The 20,166-nt window shown below is 45.5% G+C and overlaps 2 protein-coding genes across 6 annotated transcripts in view; one reads left to right on the top strand and one right to left on the bottom strand.

Moving 5' to 3' along the window:
* Positions 1-20,166, bottom strand: part of BPGM (bisphosphoglycerate mutase) — a 61,566-nt gene that overhangs the window by 13,710 nt on the left and 27,690 nt on the right. Inside the window, exons 1-2 of one of the 5 annotated variants that reach the window (XM_063359002.1) lie at positions 2,094-2,228; positions 1,022-1,115 (exon numbers count right to left, since the gene is read on the bottom strand). The exons of 1 other annotated variant lie outside the window; for it this stretch is intronic. Coding sequence is in view for 1 of the 4 variants with exons in the window: in XM_063359040.1 (XP_063215110.1) it covers positions 6,388-6,418; positions 10,870-10,994 (156 nt within the window). In the remaining 3 variants the exon portion in view is untranslated. Of the gene's footprint in view, positions 1-1,021; positions 1,116-2,093; positions 2,229-6,137; positions 6,419-10,869; positions 10,995-20,166 lie in introns of those variants that run through there. 3 more of the 5 variants (XM_063359040.1, XM_063359011.1, XM_063359020.1) reach the window with 3 other exon arrangements.
* On the top strand, positions 12,901-19,828 carry LOC134526777 (aldo-keto reductase family 1 member B1-like). Its single transcript, XM_063358975.1, has 10 exons — positions 12,901-13,214; positions 13,554-13,721; positions 14,764-14,880; positions 16,091-16,168; positions 16,845-16,967; positions 17,428-17,534; positions 17,685-17,766; positions 18,305-18,388; positions 18,862-18,944; positions 19,391-19,828. Exons 1-10 carry the CDS (start codon positions 13,149-13,151, stop codon positions 19,431-19,433), a joined length of 951 nt encoding a protein of 316 aa, XP_063215045.1. The 5' UTR covers positions 12,901-13,148; the 3' UTR covers positions 19,434-19,828.

Genomic DNA, 20,166 nt, shown 5'->3' on the forward strand with positions numbered 1-20,166 from the left:
TTTTGGGAAGCACCCAGCATACTGTCAGGATTCATTTTTACCAGACTTTCAAAAAGCTGAATTCATTAACAGCCTCAGTAATTTGATCTTGACTATACAGCAGCTTAGTTCTCCTTTACTCCACAGAAGACAGAGTCTTCGTCATACAAGGGCACTGCACAATACCTGCCCAGCTTTAACTTCTGGCTACTGGTGCAGCTCAGGATTAAAAAACCTTTGAGGACTGACAGATTTTTACAGAATATCAGCAAGTATTGTCTGATACACAGTAGGCAGCTGGTAAACACAAGGGAAAGGTCTTCTGTGATTTCACTCACAAGGAGGCCTGAATTTTGTGTATGACAAGGAACAACTCAGACAAAATCCCATGTTTCACTTTTTCCACTCACAATAATCAGCTGCACATTAATCAAAGAAATCAACTATTGTTAGGATTCAGATGTCATGTCACATCAGATGCAATGCTATAATATACTAGGTTTACAACAAAAAGGAGTATCAGATAGCATTTCCACCTAAAGCTAAAGTCATCTTTCTCCAACGTCCCAAAGATATGATTAAAAACTGCAGTGTGCTCACAGCATGAACTACCACACAAAACATAGACCCATAAAAAACTATCTCTACAGATACATAATTAGTTAAACTGAACAATGAGGTAATCTGTTCCTGTGGATAATACAGTTTATAATACCAAATTAAGACCCAAAATAAAAAAAAACCACAAGACCCAACAATAGAGGAGATGCACCTGTTCACACATGTTCTTACTCAGGTACTTTAGGCCAAAACCAGTAAAAAACTCAACGAACATAACAAAAAAAAACACTCATGCAAAGACCTAAAATCATCTGGGAACCATAAACTCCAGTTCAGTTATATAAAAGATTAGACAGAATCACCACTATCAAACCAATTTAGAAAGAACTGGCAGTCACAGGGTTGTATGAATATCCGTCCACTTATGGAAGTATTTAAGCTAGAAAGCCTTAGAACAACACATGGAAATAATCCTACTCACCTTTCTTATGGCAAAAAGAACAACCTACACAAATCCCAGCACAGGCTCAAGAGCTGCTTTATAAAGAGGCCACCACACACTCTTGGCTAGTTACCTGCAGGAAGAGAATAAACACTAAGCGCTCACACAGAAAGAAACCACAAGTGCAAATGGTTATGCCAGCCATCATTTGCTCTCAGACCTGCAAGAAAATAAAGCACACCCCTTGTAGGGGCTGGGAAAGCTACCAATTTCCTTCTCCCAAAAGGATGCAAATACGCAGCTCCTCGGTTTCCAACAAGGGAAAGTTTCTTGTCTCCCAGATGCCCCAGGATATCATTTGCTCCTCAAGATTTGTTTAGACAGCAATTACCATAGCTCTAGCGCACAGAATTCTACCAAAGCCTCTGGGACACCATGGAGGATACGGACAGCAGACCTGGACCCAGCATAAAACACAAACAACACAAAGCCCCAGCTCAGCCCAGCAGAGCAGAGCAAGTGGCTCAGGACAACATCTCACATCGGCAGATCTTTTAGCCAAGCACGGTTTTAAGGCCTGACTTGCCAGAGTGGGTCGTTTCCAGGACCCCTCGCTCCAACGAGCGCAAATCTCACCTGCTCGCCCCTTTTATAAGGCGTCCCTGTGCACTCGTGTCCCTCAGCCTTCGCCAAGAAGGGAGAGGATTACCCAGAGGCGGGGCCGCAACTCACACACACAAACAAACACACACACGAGGTGCCTCAACAGCTCCTGCCTCCTCAGGGAGCCCTCACCTGCCCGGGGCCGCAGCACAGCCACCCTTCCCCTCAAGGGACACGCACACGGCCGGCCCCGGGTCCCCACACCCGCCACGGGAGCCCGCCTGCAACCCCCGCCTCAGGGAGCCTCCTCCGGGCCCCGACAACCCCTGCCTGTAGGGCCCGGAGCGCCGGCACAACCCCTCCGAGGGGGCACCCCCGGCGCCCTCCTCCCCGGCAGGAGCCCCCCCCACTCCACCTCCCCCGGCCTCCGCACGACCGTTAACCGCCCTCCCCCCACGCTCGTCCCTCGGCTTCAGAGAATTAACAGCCGAAATCCGCGCTGCCTTACGGGGACCGCTGTAGCGGGTCGCAGCCCGCCCGGAACGCCGCGGCCGCTCTCCGCAGCCCGACCCCCGAGGCCGGAGCGAACGCCGCCCGGCCGCCGTTCCGCCACCGCCGCTGCTACGCCGGGAGAGGGGCGGGCCCCGCGTCTTAATGAGGCCACGGCGCCTCCGCGCCCGCGAAGCTGGGGGAGCCCGATTGGCTGGCGCAGAGGATGAGCACCGCCTCCAGCCAATGAGGACGAGGCTGTGGGACGAGCCTGAGAGAGCGGCGTGGTGCCGGGGGGCGCGCTGGGAACCCAGCCCAGCCCAGCCGGCACGGGTCCCCCCAGGCCGCCCCCGGGCACCTCCGGGCTCCGGGCTCGATGCCCGGCGGAGCCTGCGGGGCTGCTGGTGCCGTGTCCGTCTCTGTCTCTTCCCCCCCGCGAAAATCCCGTCCTCTAAGAGCAGGTCGTTTTCCCGCGAGGGATCACAGCGGGGATGCTGGTTCCCCCCGCGGCCGCCGGCGCTGCTCACCGGAGAAACGGGGTCCCGCCAGGCTGTGCCGAACGCAACCGGAGGCAGCCCAGCCTCTGGCTTCTCCCCAGAAAACACCCCCGGGCCCGGGCCGGGTATGGCGACAGCAGTCGGGAGGGAGGACGCCGGCTCGCCCGGTCGCCGCCCTCGGGGAAGGAGCGTGGCCCAAGTGGCCCATCACTGCCAGGAGGGGAGGACACGGGGCACAGGGCCAGGCAGATGGCGAGGCGGGGGGATTTCCCTGGCAGGGCTCGCTTTTTTTCTTCTGGTTTTCGTACTCTTTGGGTTTGGTGAGAAGCAAGGGTCCAAAATCTCATTACTCACTATGAAATCAGCAGAAAGGAAAAAAAATATAGAAGTGACTCTAGGAACTTAAGGATCACGCTAGCTACCCTCATGGCCACAGGCCGTCATTCCGATTCAAAGCAATCAAAAGCAAGTGGACGGAGCAGAAATGAACCGGTGTGGGCAGGTGGTGTCCTTTAGTGCTTCTATCGCCAAAGGTCTGCTTTTATTTTACAAAAATAGCAGAGCATGTCTTTTATATAGAATCAGATTCACATTTCCTTTTCAAAATGCTTACCCTTGGACAGCCACAACGTGAAGTTTTAAGGGCCACAAACTGAATGTGTTCTATCACACTCTCTACAAGGGAGAGATAGAGGTGATCTTTCGTTTTTAATATCTTAAAATGATAGTGCATGAAAATTAAAGATTTCGATAGGAAAAAGCAACACAAGGAAATTTAAGAAAATTTGGGGCAGAGATGTTAAAATAATGTCGCTGAAGTGCTGTGAGGAGAAAGGGTGTTTTGTTTTGCACTTGCAGGGATTAGATCCTAACCTGTCAGCAGGAAAGAAGGACCAGCCAGACAAAACACTGCTTCACGAGCCTCTCAGCATGGCACAGTACTATGTGTGGTAAGAGCGTCCAGGCTCGGTGAGCAGCACCCTGTGTCTCTTCGGTGGTTACTGCACCGACTTTGGTCCTCATTTATTTGGAAAGCTCTGGAAAGCGTTCAGCATCTCAAGGAGAACATTTTCAATGCTTTTAGTGAAAAAAAGAGCTGTGCTTGACCTCAGTGTAGAAAAATATTGCTTCTGCAAAATACTTCCACTGGATGTGAATTGCACTTATATATATAATCCTTTTCATCTCACTCACTAACTTTTATGTTAACAATTACCTTTTGTCTCTGTCAACTTTGTCTAAGCCAGAACCTACAGTATAAAGCCAGTCCAGCCCACGTATTCAAAGTAGTACTCTTAAGTTCACTGTACTGGCAGAGTTTGATTTGCCACCCATCGGCTCGAACTGGTAAAGAGAAACACACCCACACCACACTGCGTGATCCCACCCCCGCAGTCACCCTGCCTCCAGGCAGACCAAACCTGTCTCCTCCTATACAAACGCACTAGCGGTACAGCTCAGAATACGGGTGCATCACAGGGAAACTGCTCGACTGACTCTGCAAGGAAAAAAACGAAAGCCCCTAGAGATAGAAGGAAAAATATCTGTACTTGAGTACCAGCACTATGTATTGGCCGTACCTCAGTCATTAAGAATACAATTAACAGAAAGAAACATTGTATGCCAATATGCAGTTATAACTACAAGTGAGTCGGCAGAAACCCATGCCACAAGCTTGGACCTCCATGGCCATCACATACAGATTTCTTATCTCCATTAGTCTTTGAACAAGACCATGCCATTAGCATGGCAAAAAGAGCTTAATGACTTTGATTCACATTTCAAACTACACAAGGACGGAAGAGTCGAAGCCATATCCCCACGCACGACTTCTCGCAGACAGCTACACTCATTTGGCAGCTATTATCTCTCAGACCAGCTGGGCTGTGTTTTTCAGGATCTCTGCTCTGGAGCCCTTCCAGGCGGTAGCGTTTTGCTGGAATGTTTATGGCAGAAGCAGTTCAGGAAACTCTTTTCCTCAACACATAGGCTTCCGCTGGGGCACCAGTGCAACCATGCCGCACTGAAGCAAGGCCTGGAGCTGAGCAAGGCAGAAACAGAAGAGAACGGAACTGGAAAGAAATAGGCCAATTAATGATTGATGAAAGCTGTGGCAAACAGGAACGTTCTTCACTGATTATGCCCTTAGTACTTTTTCATAGAATAGTTACTTTGTTCAAAGCTAGATCAAGTATTTGCCATTGTGCACTGCAGGCATACCCGTAGTAAATTCCAGAAGACCCTGAGCTCTTTGTTTGGAACTATTTGATATATGATCTGTCTTCATTAGTAATTTAATCTTCAAAAGAAACTTCTGTAATCAAATCTTCACACTCTTTAATAACTCTGAAACCTTCCTCTAAAACTTCCTCTTGGTTGTTTTTATACTGCATGAATTTGCAGCCTTCCCTCCTGGACTCTCCCTCCTCCTTTCCACCTCCGGTCGCTGCCAGCAGCATGCTCGTTCTCCCGCCCCGATATGCGCCCAAGGAATCCTCACCCTTTTCTTGGATGCCAGCCTATTCAGGCCATTTTCAACACTTGACAGTTTTTCTTCTACAAAAGTCCTAGATCCTGTCTTTTCTCTGTCTGCTATCCACGCTACTGTTATCTCACATTCCTCTGCAATCTTCTGATGGTTCACTTTCATTCAAGGCCAAATTTGTATTAAGAAAGGTCTGGGAGTACAACACACTATGCAGAGAGAGAAACACATCCTTATTCCCCCAAGAGGACTCGGAACTGTTAGATCGCAAAATCACTCTGGCTACATCCATCTCCCTGCCCGTCACCCCTCAATACACTGGTTCTCTCTTCTCTTGTAAACTAAACACAAGCTTTATTTTTGACAAGAAATCAGCTGCAATGTGGACCGGAGCCTGGGAAGCCCACACCGTGTATTAACCTTCCTGTTTGCAGGACAGTGCCACCCAGGAGGGATATCTTTCCTTATAACACCACAGCCGTCTTACCCATGCCTGCCTTCAGTCTCCTTACCTAGTCTTTTTACACCTCTGCTTACTCCACTTTTCTGTTTGAAAAGATCACTTTATTCACCGCTTTTTCAATCAGCTTCATTTTTTCCATCCCAGGAAGACTGCAAGACCACAAGATATCAATATCATGTTTTCACCCAAGCCTAGTCTCTAAACCCACTTGTTTAGCTGAATCCTAAGCAAACTTATGTGTATTCATGGACTGGAAGCTGTTTTCCTCGTCCCTGAGACCACAGCCACAGCTTACATAAAGTGCTGCACAGTCTTGTTGGCCTGAAGTCCTTCGTATGTCTCTACACACCAGATTCTGGTCTATAATAAAAAGAAAATGAAGCCTTCTCCAACAGAGCTCAGAGAGGACGCAGGAGGCAAGGATGCGCTAGTCCTATTTCCGTCTTTTTGTTAGAGCCACTCACCGCGTCTTGCATTAACCAGACAAGTGGTTCTCAACATTTTCTTGGCTCAAGCATGCCTATGCGTGGGTAATTTTTCATCACACACCTACCCCTATTTGACAATATATCACACCACCACGTCTTAAAACAAGCCTATTATTACCTAAAACTGACAGAGCAGTGAGGTGTACCTTGCAGCACACCAGTTAGTCACACAATTACAGTTTAAGCTCCTCAGCAAAGGGCCTTTTTCACCTTTTGTTTTACTAGTGCCTAATACAATGCGGTTTTCACATGTAAATACAGTGGGGCTTTCATCCTGTTTGGGTATGGAGGCAATATATAACTTCATGCATCTGAGTGGATTCTCTTTATGTCAAAACCAGAAGGATAAGTGCATGTGGCAGGCAGTTTTCTCCTTTCTTTCACTCTAACTCCGTTGCTTGGGGGGGAAATCTGTTCAAAAAAAAAGAGAAGTGAGTGTGTAAGCACTTAAACTAACCCCGCATTTGTCATCAGAATCATAGCTTTAGTCTTTAAGTAAATGCAGAAGTTTTTCTGAATCATTAAGTATTGAATAAATGACTGAGAGAGAGGAAGAAAACACATGAAAGCCTTAATTATATGCAAAACAGATGGAGGGAATCTGCTATGTGAGGCATTGTATTCCAAACCCAAAGTGGGAACCGAATTTCTTACGTAACCCCTATGGCTAGTTACTGGCAAGGTTATTCTGAAGTACAACATGACTTCTGTCTGTTCTGTTCTGTCTGTTAACTCAAAAAATTATTTCATTTCTGCATATCCCAAGCTGCGAACATGCACACGGGAAAAACCTCACATTCTCTATGCCCTCAAAACCATCACATGGACACCTTCAAATAAACACCTTACCACAACAGGTGCCTGGATGCTACAGGAAAGTGCGTGGAACACAATGTTCTGAAGGAGCCCTCGTGGATACGGTTCAAGCCCCCAAAAATAGCTCTAAAAGAAGTTGTACAGGGTGCCAATGCCTGGGAAAACAAAATTCTTTCTCGCAACCAAAACTTTTCCCATTTCTAAAGCCAGAAACGCACTTTTAAGATCTACAAGCTTCACTTCTAAATTTTGCGGCTTTACAGTGGTTTAGATTGCAGGTTTTAGTTTGGGGCTTTTCACTGTTCTTTAGTCACAATACTGTACAAATTAACTTATTGTAGCAGTATCAAAAGCAAAAAAATCCTGTGATGAATCTGCCTTTTTTTTCCCCCATGATAAACAAAGTGCTGCAGACATCAGACGTCAGTAAGAAACTGTCTGGGTAGAGATAAATTAAAAGGGCCTCCGAGAAAAGAAAGCAGCAGGGTGGTGTCTAGTCAAGGCATGATAAGTTAGTTAAAAAACAGACTGGATAGTGCTGATACCAGAGGATGGTAACAGCACATAAGAATCTGGGCAAATATAACAAAATATGACCCAAATGGGAATCCCAATGTAGAGAACAGGGAGAACAACAAACTCACACAAGACACCTTCAAGCTTGCTTGTACTAATGTCTTTCTGGGAAAAATTAATGATTCACCTTAAAAAAGATGCTTAAAAGTTTTTTACTTCCATGTTACAATGAACAACAGGTTAACTAAGAACTTTCTGATGTGTGTGTGGAGCGTTATCTCTGTCTGTATTTATTATGTTTGTTTTCTCACAAACACTGTACAAACGACAGAGAAGATTTGTTTTGTGCTTCCTAAGTTTCTTTCCATGGTATGTGACTCTCTTGAACCATAACAGTTTACAAAACAAGACTGACTGATGTTTAGTTTGGTTTTGAATGGAGCACAAAAATGAGTTTCCTATACAAAAAAATCTGTCCTGTGTGTCATGATTAGATAATATAAAGAGAAGGACTCAGCACACTATTCTACTTTACTGTAGCTTCTCAGAATTCATTGGGGTTGCTCCTGACTTAAAAAAAAACAATAAAATCAGGCCTATCTTTTACAGGATTGTTTCCCAGGGAACTTTAGGAGTTAAATTGTGAAATAAATAGCTGTGCTTCACAAGTTAATTCATGCTCCCCCACTCTTCTTTAACGAAAAAGGAGCATGAGTGCAAAGGCAGAGAGGACTAATAAATCATGCGTGGAGGGGGAGTTAGGGTATTCAACTTCCCAGCATTTTTCAAGTCTAATTTTCATCTCATGTCTGTTTTACTCACATGGAAATACACCCATTTAAATAATTTTGTGCCTGACTTCCACTAGGTTTTTATTCAGAATTAGTCTATTCCTCTCTATTGCCACCAGATCTAGCTGCTACAGAAGAGCCTGGAAGAATACGTTGCCTGTAATTCAGCATCTCCTTTTTATATTACATAAACGACACTTTTCTTCGCAGTGATACGAGGCACTATCCAACATTTTGCATTTTGAATAGGTCAAGTACTTGTTTAAACATTCAGTACTGCCGTCATTATTCTTCCCGATAGAAGTCTGCATCTGCAGTGTACCAAATACGTAACTGAGCCACAATCAATTCAATGGATCTGTGAGAACAAAACCCAGGCAGTACAGTTCTGCCCTTCTTAAGAAGGCATTTGCAGAAGTAACATATATCTGGTAACAAACTATGTCTCTTTTTTTTCTTTTTTTTTTCTTTTTTTTTCTTTTTGGGGGAGGGCGGTTATCATACCTCTAGAAAGACACCGTAAAATGAGGCCCGTGCTGTCTGACCAAGGTCTCTTGCCCTTCTAAAGATATAGGTGCTCATAAACTTTAGACATGAAGAAGCCACTTTATGTGGTCTTCTGGGTTACATCTAGTTTACGGGGACAGCTGAGAGCACACACAGGCCAAATTAAATTTCCTGGCTTCTGCAGCAACCCACACCTGGCCACCATCTTCTCGCAGCCCCTCAGGTTACAGATGTGTTCTAGTTACAAGACCAAGACAACGTAACAGCTGGAAGCATCCTGCCAGAACCATTTGCAGCTCATGGCCTCCTCCCTGCATGCCCTCAATTACTTCTGGAAATGGCAGATGCTGAGAGTGCGGAAGCCCATCTGACCAACCCTACAGCAAACCTGGAGCACACAGCAAAATAACTGCCGATCCATGGATTAGTGAAGGACAATAAGCCAAACCTTTGTGGGAATCACTGGACCTTCCACATCCCCCCTAAATGTTCATATTGCCCACGGGTCCTGCCATGTGACAGAAGAAAGACCACATGAGGTTCTGCTCTCGTATTCACAAAACCTGAGTAACTCAGTCAGCTAAAACAATCTGGCTCCCCTGCTGTGTACGAGTTCAGGTTATAAAGCAATTTCTATTCAGCTCTAATTGCACAGACTCCACAGTGCTATTTTTCATGTTGCTCCTAATCAAGATGAACTCATTGGTTTTACTGTGTGCTTCATTTTGTTTTGTTTTTCAAACATGAGGAAAATATTTTCAACACTTTTGTGTTTCACAAATGGAAAACACAGCCCTTCCTCCACTCTTAAGGCATTTGAAGCAGCCCTTTTCTTGTCAAAACTAGACACAGCTGACTGATGAAACTTGAAATGGAACATAAAAATATTTTTCCACAAGGACAAGAGCCTCCACTTGGCAAGAAAAATAGCAAACTGTTCTCAGAAGTTATAAGCTTTAGAAAACCTACAGTCTGCACATGCAAGAGAAGAAAATCTCGTTTCTGTGATAACCATGCCTACCAACAAAACTGTACAAGAATGTAGGTCTGGGATGGGTACATTTTCCATTTGTAGATGAGCTGGGTTTGGAGGCTGGCCATGGTGTCCTTCCTATTTAACTTAAGTTGCTTATCCCCTCTTTACAAAGCCCATTCTTTCACAGAAACAACTGAGAAGGTATGGTCTTTGTTGATGCTTTGGTACCTGCTCTTTTCACAGGGCTTGAACTAGAGAAAATCAAGTGAAGTACTTGCCAGTCCCACATTAATCCACCTCTCCAGTCTATGATCAGAAGGTTTCTTTTTACAAGTTTGAGAAAAGACACAAAAGACACTGACATGCTTCTGCTTCCGCAGCAACCAGCCCTGGCCTGTGCAAGGAAGTTGCAGTTTAATTAAACGAGTTCAAAAACTGGTGCTGTTAAATTAATGCTAAGTCTGTGGGAGGATAGAATTTATTTTGCTGAAGAGTGCTTTCTACTGTTTTAACTGAAGTGGTAAGGAACGGATTTAAGCTAAATCAATATGCAACGTACTTCAACTGATACGTGTCCAAAAAAGGCATTTGCATCAACATAATGAAACAGAGCAAGATTTTCATGTAGACAAGACTCAAAAGAAAATGTAACCATATTATACTTTGGGAACCCTGTGAACATGCCTTGTTTTGCCCTTGTCTGCTGTCAACACCTCCTCCACTGCCTCCAGGGGTCTCCTCCCCGCTGCCTTACACTGCCTCATTAACTATCTCTTCCTGTTTTATTTGCCCTCAGGTACCCACTTGTTGGCAAGTTAACCAACCCATTTGATGCAGCTCTCAAAACTGTAGCTTCCTGCAGTTCTGCTAACTTAAAAAATTCCTCTGAAGGGTAGTTTCAAGCTGAGGTTCCACAGACTTTCCCCTGTTCCTCTATTTGCAACTGTAATAGCTACTACAGCTTCAGAGCCAGACTGGCTGGGGTGTCCTCAAAACCCAAAATATATCGCTTCAGGCTTCTTGCGTGTCCAATGCTGTGGAAATGTCAGAATGTGACTACTCCTCCAGGGAAGTCCCTCTCTCTCCAGAGGGTGGCACACAGTAACTGAGCAGAAGTATACAAGAGGCCATAAACCATTTTTAGCAGCTCTGCTTTCTTAGCCTGGCATGATATCCCAGCGCCTGTTCAATCAGCTTGAGCCTACCGGTTTAAACTACAGAGTGGGGAAAGCACTTGGGAAAAGGTCGGTTCTTACTCTTCTTGCTGTTCTTGGTTCCTTCCCCCAGATGCCAGCATGCTCAGGCAAAGGCTGGGATGCAGATCCTTAGGAATTTTGTCTCCCCCATTGTGCTCGAGCCACCACCACGGCTGCATCATGAGCTGCAGGGGGAGAAGAGAGGGGATTCCTGGTGATTAAGCACTGGAAAACGTAGAGTGTTGAAATCGTGACATCCAGCCACTCTGAGGACATCAGGGCCAATATACAAAATAGGTTAGACAGAGTTTGATATTAGACTGGCTGAATAAAGAGAGAGCTGACGCTGTTGGCAGACATTTTAACAAAAGGCTTGTTCCGATGTCGTTGAATCAATGGCAAATCTCCCAATGGAAGTAGCCCCTGGACGCAAATCTGTAGTTAACAACCCAACTCTCTACAGCACATACTGCTTCCTACCGGCTGCAGACAGCCCACAATCCCCATCGACTGCTGCAGTCAAAAACAAGCTGGAGGTGCTGGGCACATTAAAGTGCTACCGGTCATAGTAGATCCAACCGTTCTAAATTTTAGACAGTCTTTCTGTTTCCCCTGGGATATACAACATACTGTAAATAAGTGCTCGGTTAACACTGGGGAGAAAACAGACTTGATTTCTCCACACACATAAAAATGCTTAAAAGTGCAAGTTTTGGAATATCTTTGAGGGACAGTGGTGAGTTAAGGCAGGAAAAGCAGTCTCATACGTTTAGTGCAAAGGACAGCAGGGAAAACGAAATTCTTTTCTGTGCCTTTAATTTAAGATTCACACAATTCAGAAAGTCAGTGTGTTAGTGATAATTGCTAATTTCTTCTTCAAAGCTTAGATTGTATCTTTTGAGTCCCTACTAGAAAATTTTCATGCCTATTTATTTATTACGAATGTAAGCCACCTTCATTTTTTTTCTTCTTATCCTTTTTTGGAAAAGAGAGGAAGAAAGATTTCCACCTTCTCACTGTTACAAAATCTACGGAATGCGATATGCAATTCAATCTGATGAGAGATCATTGAAGAAATTCAAAAGCAACAGTCACACACAAGTTTAATTCTGCCCTCGTGTGTGCAAACATTAAAATACACCCTCCCATCCACTGGAGCACGCTCTATTTCTGTGCAAAAGGTTTGTGATGCTAATTATATACCAGATCCACGATGACCACGTAGCTACAGGACACCTTTTCTCTTCCACACTTAGGTTTCTCTCTCTGCATGATGAAACTCTCCTTTATGAATGCACTGGCCACCAAAAAACAAGCCATAGAGATATATGCCTGTTGCCTGTACTAATAAAACAAGAAGTAAAAACGCAAAGAAAAACGAGGCAACTCTGGAATTTTACCAGAGGGATGGTCCTGTTAAGATCAGGAAAAAAGTGGGGGACTTAATTTTATTTTTCACCTTTGCCACGCATGCCCTGTGTGAACTTCCCTATTCTTCCCTGTGGCTCACTTCCCAGCCTCTGAAGCATAGATACCATCACCTTTGTGTGGGGAGAGGAAATGGAACTACTTCTTCCTCTGTAAACTCACACCGAGGTTTCTCCAGCCGTCTCCCTTCATCAGCACGCAGGGTGACAAGGCTCTGTCAAGGGGAGACCAGCCCAGGCCACCTTCCCTGTTGTGGGGACACGCTGCTCCAGCCAGAAGGGCTCTGCCCTTCCACAGCCCAGGGCTCACAGCCCACAAGCACGCAGCCAGCAGCGAGGGAGCAGCTCCACGCACTGACAGCAAACAGACCTCTGTCTCGTGCCCTACCCCGCGACTCCTCTTTATTGACTCATTTTGGGATACCCCCCTGGCTTTACTGATGACAAATTGTGGGCCAAAGTGCCACCGAATGAAACAGGCCAGAAACTCCATCTGGTAACCAATGAGGGGAACTGCAACAGCGTGTTGCAACACCCCAGCATGCATCACAAGTGAGACAGCCATGAACAACCCATGGCACAGGGACAGGGAGCTGCAGGAGCTGAACCCTGCACAAACACAAGTCGGATCAGGGCACAGCTGCCCTCCATCCTTATCTTTTGATAAGAAACTTCACTGGGAGGAGCAGTACAAAGGGCACACCACTGCCACACCCCAGGGGATTGATCACCTCTGCAATTTTTAATTGATTTTAGCTTTCATGTTAACCTGCGTGAGCTGAGTCTACAGAGGAAATGCCCCAGCCTCGTTTGCCAAATGCGGAAGGACCCAGAGCACCGGCGCTGCCCTCGCCAGGGACCAGTCACTATTAAACAAGTCAGGCAAGAGGCGGCTGCAGTGGGACTGCCCAGATGGCAACCTACGTGCAGCTGAACACCACAGCCAAGATGCCCCTCATGGGGCTGGGCACCTGGAAGGTAACAGCTTCAGAGAAAAGCACCTGTATTGCGGAGCTCCCTGGCACAAAACCCTTTCCCCCTGGTCCGGCTCTGGAGAACTGTCCCCGTGGTCTGGGGCTCTGCTCTCCCTGGCAGGAGCCTGCGTGGGACTACGGAGAAACGGCTGGAGGCTGGCTTCAAGCCCTGGAGCCCATATTTATGACTGCAAAAAACACTTGTTCTTGTAAAGTTAAAATAATAACCTGGGGCAGAGGGGGACTGCTTTCAGAAAGCTGGTTTTCCTATTTTATTTTGCTAGGATACAGGTCTTTACCATGTACTGATTTGAGAGTCTTATGACTTATGCATTACTTTTAGTCCCCAGCTGGGCAAGTAACAGCTGCAGTGATGGCTGCCATCGATGCTGGGTACCGCCACTTTGACTGTGCCTACGTGTACCAGAATGAGAAGGAAGTTGGGGAAGGGATCCAGCAGAAAATCAAGGAAGGCGTTGTGAAACGAGAAGACCTCTTCATCGTCAGTAAGGTAAGGATCTGATGATTTTCAACCCTGGAGCAGGGGCGGGAGAATGCTTTGCCTATAGTATTTTCGTAGTAGGAAGCTTAAGTACGGCAGGCAAATTGTATGCTGTAGGATAAAGCAATTCATAACATTATGCAAGTCACTCCCGATACAAGATTACTGCTTCGCCCCATTCTGTATGGAGAGTTAGGAAGGACATGCTGTGTCTGCACCCTGCTGTGGTCTGCCACCCAGCTAAGAAGACCCAGAAGTGTTGGGGGTGGGTGAGAGGACACCTGCAGACCAACTGGGGCAGAAGGAGGGAAGCAGGAAAGAGCAGAGTGGGCCAGGTAGCACCAAGCAAGGTAGAAACCCGTGATGCAGGGGTCTGAGATCACTCCATGTAAAGGACTGATACAGAGGCGGAACCAGTTTGGTAATGGCACCTCACAGGCCGCTAAAGCACAGCGGAGGGGACAAGCCTGGCAGTGGCTGGTGCTTGTTCCAGCAGCCGGGCTCACAGTCCTGCCAAAGCGGTCTCTCTGCTGGGTGAGGAAGACGAGGTTCTGGGCACCTTGGGACAGTGTAATCTGCTCACAGAAGGTGTGATTGGTTGGTTCTCTTTCTCTTGCTTACTAAGGAAAAGAGGACATTTAGCTGGATTCTGAAGTTCCTTTTTACATTGGCAAAGGTTGGTGCCAACCAATTCTTTGTGGCTTGTCTTATATTTCCTTGGCTTTGACTAATATTTTCTACAGGAAAAGTACAAACGGTCAAATCCGACAGAAAGCTTTCTTAACTAAGCCATCCTCTTCTACACAAATCTGACCTTGTAATAGGAGTTTTTACTACAGATCTGTCTGATCATGCGTACTGCCACTGCACATACTGAATTCAGTGCCACGGGCCAGTCCCATCACAGAGCAAGCATCGTATGAGGAGCACCAGTATGGCCTCATTCCACATTGCCTTCCAAAGAAGATGGAGCATTTCTGTCCTGTGCAGGAGAGCACCCGAGAGCTTTAATGCAGGAGATGACGGTGTGCCCTTGTCTTTTTGTCTCTAGCTGTGGTGCACATTTTATGAAAAGCCTCTGGTGAAGGGAGCCTGCCAGAAGACTCTTGCTGACCTGAAACTGGATTACCTGGATCTCTACCTCATCCACTGGCCGATTGGTTTCAAGGTAACAGCAATGCCCTTGGCTTTCCCTCCTGGGAGACCTCCTCAAAACTGCCAGTAACGCTTGCAGCACTACTGCTGCTCCAGTCCAGAAAGAACATGTGTCTCTTGTGTGTACCAGCACTGCTCCGGTGCTGCTCATTCAGCTTTACTCTGGCCACGTGAGCCAGGCTCGTGATCTCTGCCCCTGGGACTGCCGCTTGCACAGTGTCCTCTGCCCTTTTGATAGTGGGAGAGGCAAACCTAGCACTAAGGTCAGGCCTCCTGGCTGCAAACATAAACTATGCCACCTTCCCTTTCTTTTACAAATCCAAAGCATGCTCAGCTGAAAATTACCCCTTGTGGGAAGGAGGGCTGTGCTTTGCCGCCTGACAGAAATTTTTTCCTCTGCATGTTACAGCATCACAGAGCAAAAGAAAATGCTTCTGTTTTCCATTTCTGTCTTTAACCACCAAGCACTTAACACAGTCCAGACTGAGCTGACCTTGCCTGTAGGAACCTTGGTGTTGTTTCACAGACCTTGGATTTCAAAAGATGAGGCTTTTCAATACATAACTTTTGCAGACTAGGTGTACTTCAAAGGATTTATGTCAGTTTGTATACATGTGTGTGTATATACACACACGCATACCCTTTGCCTTTCCTTTCTGCTACACCCAGACCAAAATCTCTATTCTACCTAATGCCTTTGAGCTCAACTTCATTTCATTCTCTCAATATTGTTTTGGTTAGCTTTATGTGGACAAAGTTGTCAAGTGAAACTGCATAATATTGTGGCATCTAGAAAATTCCAATCATTCAAAACATTTTGGCCACACTGTCTAGTTACAGACTGTTCTTATTTTCCTAATACAGCAACTTAAACAGTGAGCTTTCCCATGGGAAATCTGTCAGCAGTACCTTTTTCAGCAGATCTATTCCAGTATAAACGTTAACGTTCACAGGACCAAAGTCAATCCTCCATATACCTTTCTAAAACCAACTAAAGAAGCTATTTTTCCTAAAAGTGCATAATGGAACAATACATGAAGTGAACTCATGTAAGACTCCAAGATATTGTTCTATGAGTAAATAATTTCCCTGCATGCATCTTGTGGATCGTTACCTCAATGGGTCGCACTATCAGCTTTAGCTCCTTACATTCCTGTTTGGTTCTTTTACGTAGCTAGCATCCCAACAGAGATTATTTAAAGCATTTTCTCTGTCACTGACAGGCAGGAGACGAGCTGTTTCCCAAAGATGAGAAAGGTATGGCTATACCGAGCAACGCTGATATTCTACAGACATGGGAGGTAGGTTCAGCCACAGCAGAAGAGACACGTCCTCTGTCTTCATCAGACTCTTCCATGTTTTCATTACCTTCAGCAGTCAAAGAACTGTTGTCTCATGCATGCAAAATTAGTTGGAAGGAACACAAGACAGTACAAAGTAGCTTTTCATAATGTGCATGCACAGTCATTACCTAGTTATTTCTATTCCCCGAGTGCCTTACTTGACTGCCTGACCCACAGGGAGCTGCACAGTCACTTTCAGGGGAGCAGCAGACCAGACTGAGGTTAGAAAAAGTTTGTTGCTTGACCATACCAACTGTACAATTGTCTTCATCACGGTTCTTGTGCCTTTCTTGAACTGCTCAAATAAATTTTACAGAAATAAAGACACCTTAGGTTGAGATCTTGCCTACAGATGGGGCACAGCCCTCCAGTGCTTGCACAACAGTAGATTAGTGAGCGTCATTGTTCTTTTCCTCATGCAACTTGGTGCGAATTTCCACGAACACAGGGAATGAGAATTTGGGCTTGGGTGAGACGGCACTAATATACCAGTACCTGCTTTGCCCTCAAAGAACTTTGCAACTCTAAATAGTTATTTTGTGCTGCTTGTGATAGGAAACAAGCCACATCAGGAAGAACATCTGCATGACCTGTCTTCCATACCAGATGACCATTTTGCTCTTCTTTGTGTTAGGCCATGGAAGAGCTGGTGGATGCTGGTCTGGTAAAAGCCATTGGAATCTCCAACTTCAACCATGAGCAGATTGAAAGACTCCTGAACAAACCAGGACTGAAGTACAAGCCTGCAAATAACCAGGTAAGCTGCAAAGTGACTGCAGGTGAATAGTTTTCAGGGATTATAAAGATCTGGTTACATTTGAATGAGGAGATGGAAAAATGGAAAAAGTAGACACAGCGTGTGCTCTAAATCCCACTCTGTGGATACTTCTGAGTACACAAGGCACTCGGATACTTCGGGTTTTGTCTCACCTTGCTGAACCACTGTTTACGAATGTTGGAGTATTTCCCTGGAAATATTCTTTCTGGAAAAATGAAGAACCCAGAGATGACCTTTTGTGAAAAATCCAAAGCAAAAACTGTACAAGCCCTTTGTATAAAAATATATGTCTTCAATAGTAAGGATGCATATTATCCCACAGGCCACTGGCAAATTTGGGGAAAAGGCAGCCTCTAATTGGATTACAAAATAATCCATGTAGTACAACGATATTACAACGGTGCTGCCACTGTCAGCCTCTATGCCTTTCTGTTGGCAGATTGAATGTCATCCATACCTTACCCAGGAGAAGCTGATCAAGTACTGTCAATCCAAAGGGATTGCTGTGACAGCGTACAGTCCCCTTGGCTCTCCTGACAGGCCATGGTAAGATTCCTTTGCAATTTGCAAGGGAGCTGGTGTGGATTACGCTTGTAACATTGAGACTATTGATCATTCACCTAGATACAGATCTCTCTTGCTAGGTTGGATCCTTCTATGGAGGTTTTTTGGCACTGATTTCTTTCCCCTGTGTAGGGCTAAGCCTGAGGATCCTTCCCTTCTGGATGACCCCAAGATCAAAGAGATTGCAGCCAAGCACAACAAAACCCCAGCACAGGTATGTAGGTGTCAGACAGTGGGTACCACATCCTGTAACACAGGCATAAAGGAAAATAGACCTGAGGAGCAGGCAGAACCTCCATCCATTCCCCATGAATTGTGGCACGTCTTTGATTTTTCCCCAGCAATGCATATTTTTAATTATATGGCCTGCAAGTCATGCTACTATTATCTCTTTGGCCCTCAAAAGGATTCTTGACCTATCTTCAGGTGGCACTTCCCCTCTCAAGTTCTCTTGCAAAGAACGAAAGCCTTGCATAGACTGCTGGAAGTCCAGGTAGGAAGAAAAGGAACTGACCATCCCAAAACTGAATGGGAAAGGAGGCCTTCCATGCGGGCCTCCACCACTTCTCTGTTCATCCTTCAGGAAGTGCTATGTAGACCACAGGGACAGGAATTACTTGAATTGTAGCTCCACAGAAAGGGTTTAGTTCTACTGAAATATACACTTGATGGCAAACAGCTGTTAAAACAGGCTCTGCTTCCTCCAGAGCAGGAGTTGACCTTTTTCTGACTCAGTGGTCTGTTCTTGGCAGGTTCTCCTTCGCTTCCAGATCCAGAGAAATGTGATTGTGATCCCCAAGTCTGTCACACCACTGCGCATTGCAGAGAACTTCAAGGTGAGTGATTACGAGTGAGCTGGGGTGCATGGCACATTCAGGTCTGGCATGGTTTCCCCCTGCAAAGCAAGCAGGGATCCTTTCTTACCCTTCCCAAATTCTCCTCAGAAAAGAGGACTGGGCTTTTTCTTTCTTTATGCTTGCCTACCGTCTACTGAGGGTTAAGCCAGGCCTACTTTTGGAGAGGACAGATGAAGAGGTCTTATACGATATTTCCTGTTCTGTGGCTTGTGGATGAAGCAGTGGACACAACTTGCTTGGGGCCCACACGCAGTAACATGCCAGCAAAGTCTTATTTAGAATAAACAATGTTCATAAAATAGTGTCCATACAACAAGTTATTCCTCTATCTGTTAATTCAGTGGTCCATGACTGAAAATGAACCCTCCAGTGTGGTGCTGCTCTCTAATCTTGTCTTTCTTCACACTGTTGGATTTTTCAAAGAGGTGATTTCCAGTTGTTTCTCTTCCTAGGTCTTTGACTTTGAATTGACTAAAGAGGAGATGGCAACCATTCTCAGCTTTAACAGAAACTGGAGGATCTGTACAATGAGCATGTAAGTGACACAGCTTGCTTCCTTCCAACTCTTAAATTTTGAATATTCTTTACAAGGAATTTTGTATCACAGCTACTTGGCAGCACGAAATTCAGTTTATTTAAAAATCATGCCAACTCAAATTCCAACTGGTTTGTCCCAAAAATACTTTTTCAGGAGAGGGTTTAATATTTTCATTTTAGAAACAAAACAAAAAAAAGAAAGAAAACAAACTACATTCTCATTTTGAATTCAGTTTCTAGGAAACTCTGTAACTTGAATTACAAAAAATAGGATCTGGATGTTCATTTTGTCTTTGTCTGCTTTAGAGAAATTAAGACGCTTATCTCCACATATTCTTTCTGTAATTACATGATACAGACCTTCCCTTGGTGGCTCCTCCATGCACCCCTATATAACTTTTAGGTCACCCGTGAAAATAACATTCTCTCTTTGATTTCTTTCAGGTCCAAAGTTCACAAGGACTACCCTTTCCATGCAGAATACTGAAGATGCTTGTAACACAGCCTTCACTAGACCTCTGGTGTCTCATGTGCCTCTGCTCTAACTTTGAGCTGTCTAGTTAGCTAGTTTTCCTACTGCACATGCCCTGCTTCTGACAGCGCAGACACGGGATGTTTATCCCATTAAATTTGCTTGAATTCTTTTTTTTTTTTGAAGAAGGAAAAGAGTATTTTCTACAAAAGTAAATACGGGATGTGATAATTTTCTCCTTATTAGAAGAGAGGATTACTACTGAAGAGCCTAGGCAGAGCTGCTATGCAGAAAACAAGGAGCGTTTACACCACCATTCAGTGATTGCCTTCAGTCTTGCATCAGCAGAAACCATACGTTGACAAACCACAAAAAAAAAAAACAAAAAACCACAATTTCATCAGAAGTGTCCCATATTTTAAATAAAATTTGTTTTAAAATACAAAAAAAAACATTATTGGCTGAAAGTCTTCTGTCTAGTGTAGGAAAACCCCCAAACCTTCCTACTGAGAGACACACAGAGAGGTCGGCTGCGGTCACCTGCGCTCCGGGGACACGGATCCTGCCTGGGACAACGAAGCCACGGAGCACATTCCCCTGCGGGCACCAGAAGGCAGCCAGCCCTCAGAGGAGACCCGCATTGTCCTCTCCCGGCCGGCCACCAGCCCCCGAGCTCCGGCCACAGCCCCCAGCGGTGCCGGGGGACATCTCACATGCCTCAAAACCCGGGTGTCTGCCCCCGCTGCTG

This window comes from Chroicocephalus ridibundus, chromosome 1 (genome assembly GCF_963924245.1).
Source record: "Chroicocephalus ridibundus chromosome 1, bChrRid1.1, whole genome shotgun sequence".
In the NCBI taxonomy this organism is placed as follows: domain Eukaryota; kingdom Metazoa; phylum Chordata; class Aves; order Charadriiformes; family Laridae; genus Chroicocephalus; species Chroicocephalus ridibundus.

Excerpts from the sequence above, each read along its gene's own strand:
- LOC134526777 (XM_063358975.1), top strand. The coding sequence starts at position 13,149 with ATGGCAACCTACGTGCAGCTGAACACCACAGCCAAGATGCCCCTCATG. Across the intron at positions 13,722-14,763 it reads ACCTCTTCATCGTCAGTAAG|CTGTGGTGCACATTTTATGA; the intron begins GTAAGGATCTGA and ends TTTTGTCTCTAG. Across the intron at positions 18,389-18,861 it reads GCATTGCAGAGAACTTCAAG|GTCTTTGACTTTGAATTGAC; the intron begins GTGAGTGATTAC and ends TTCTCTTCCTAG.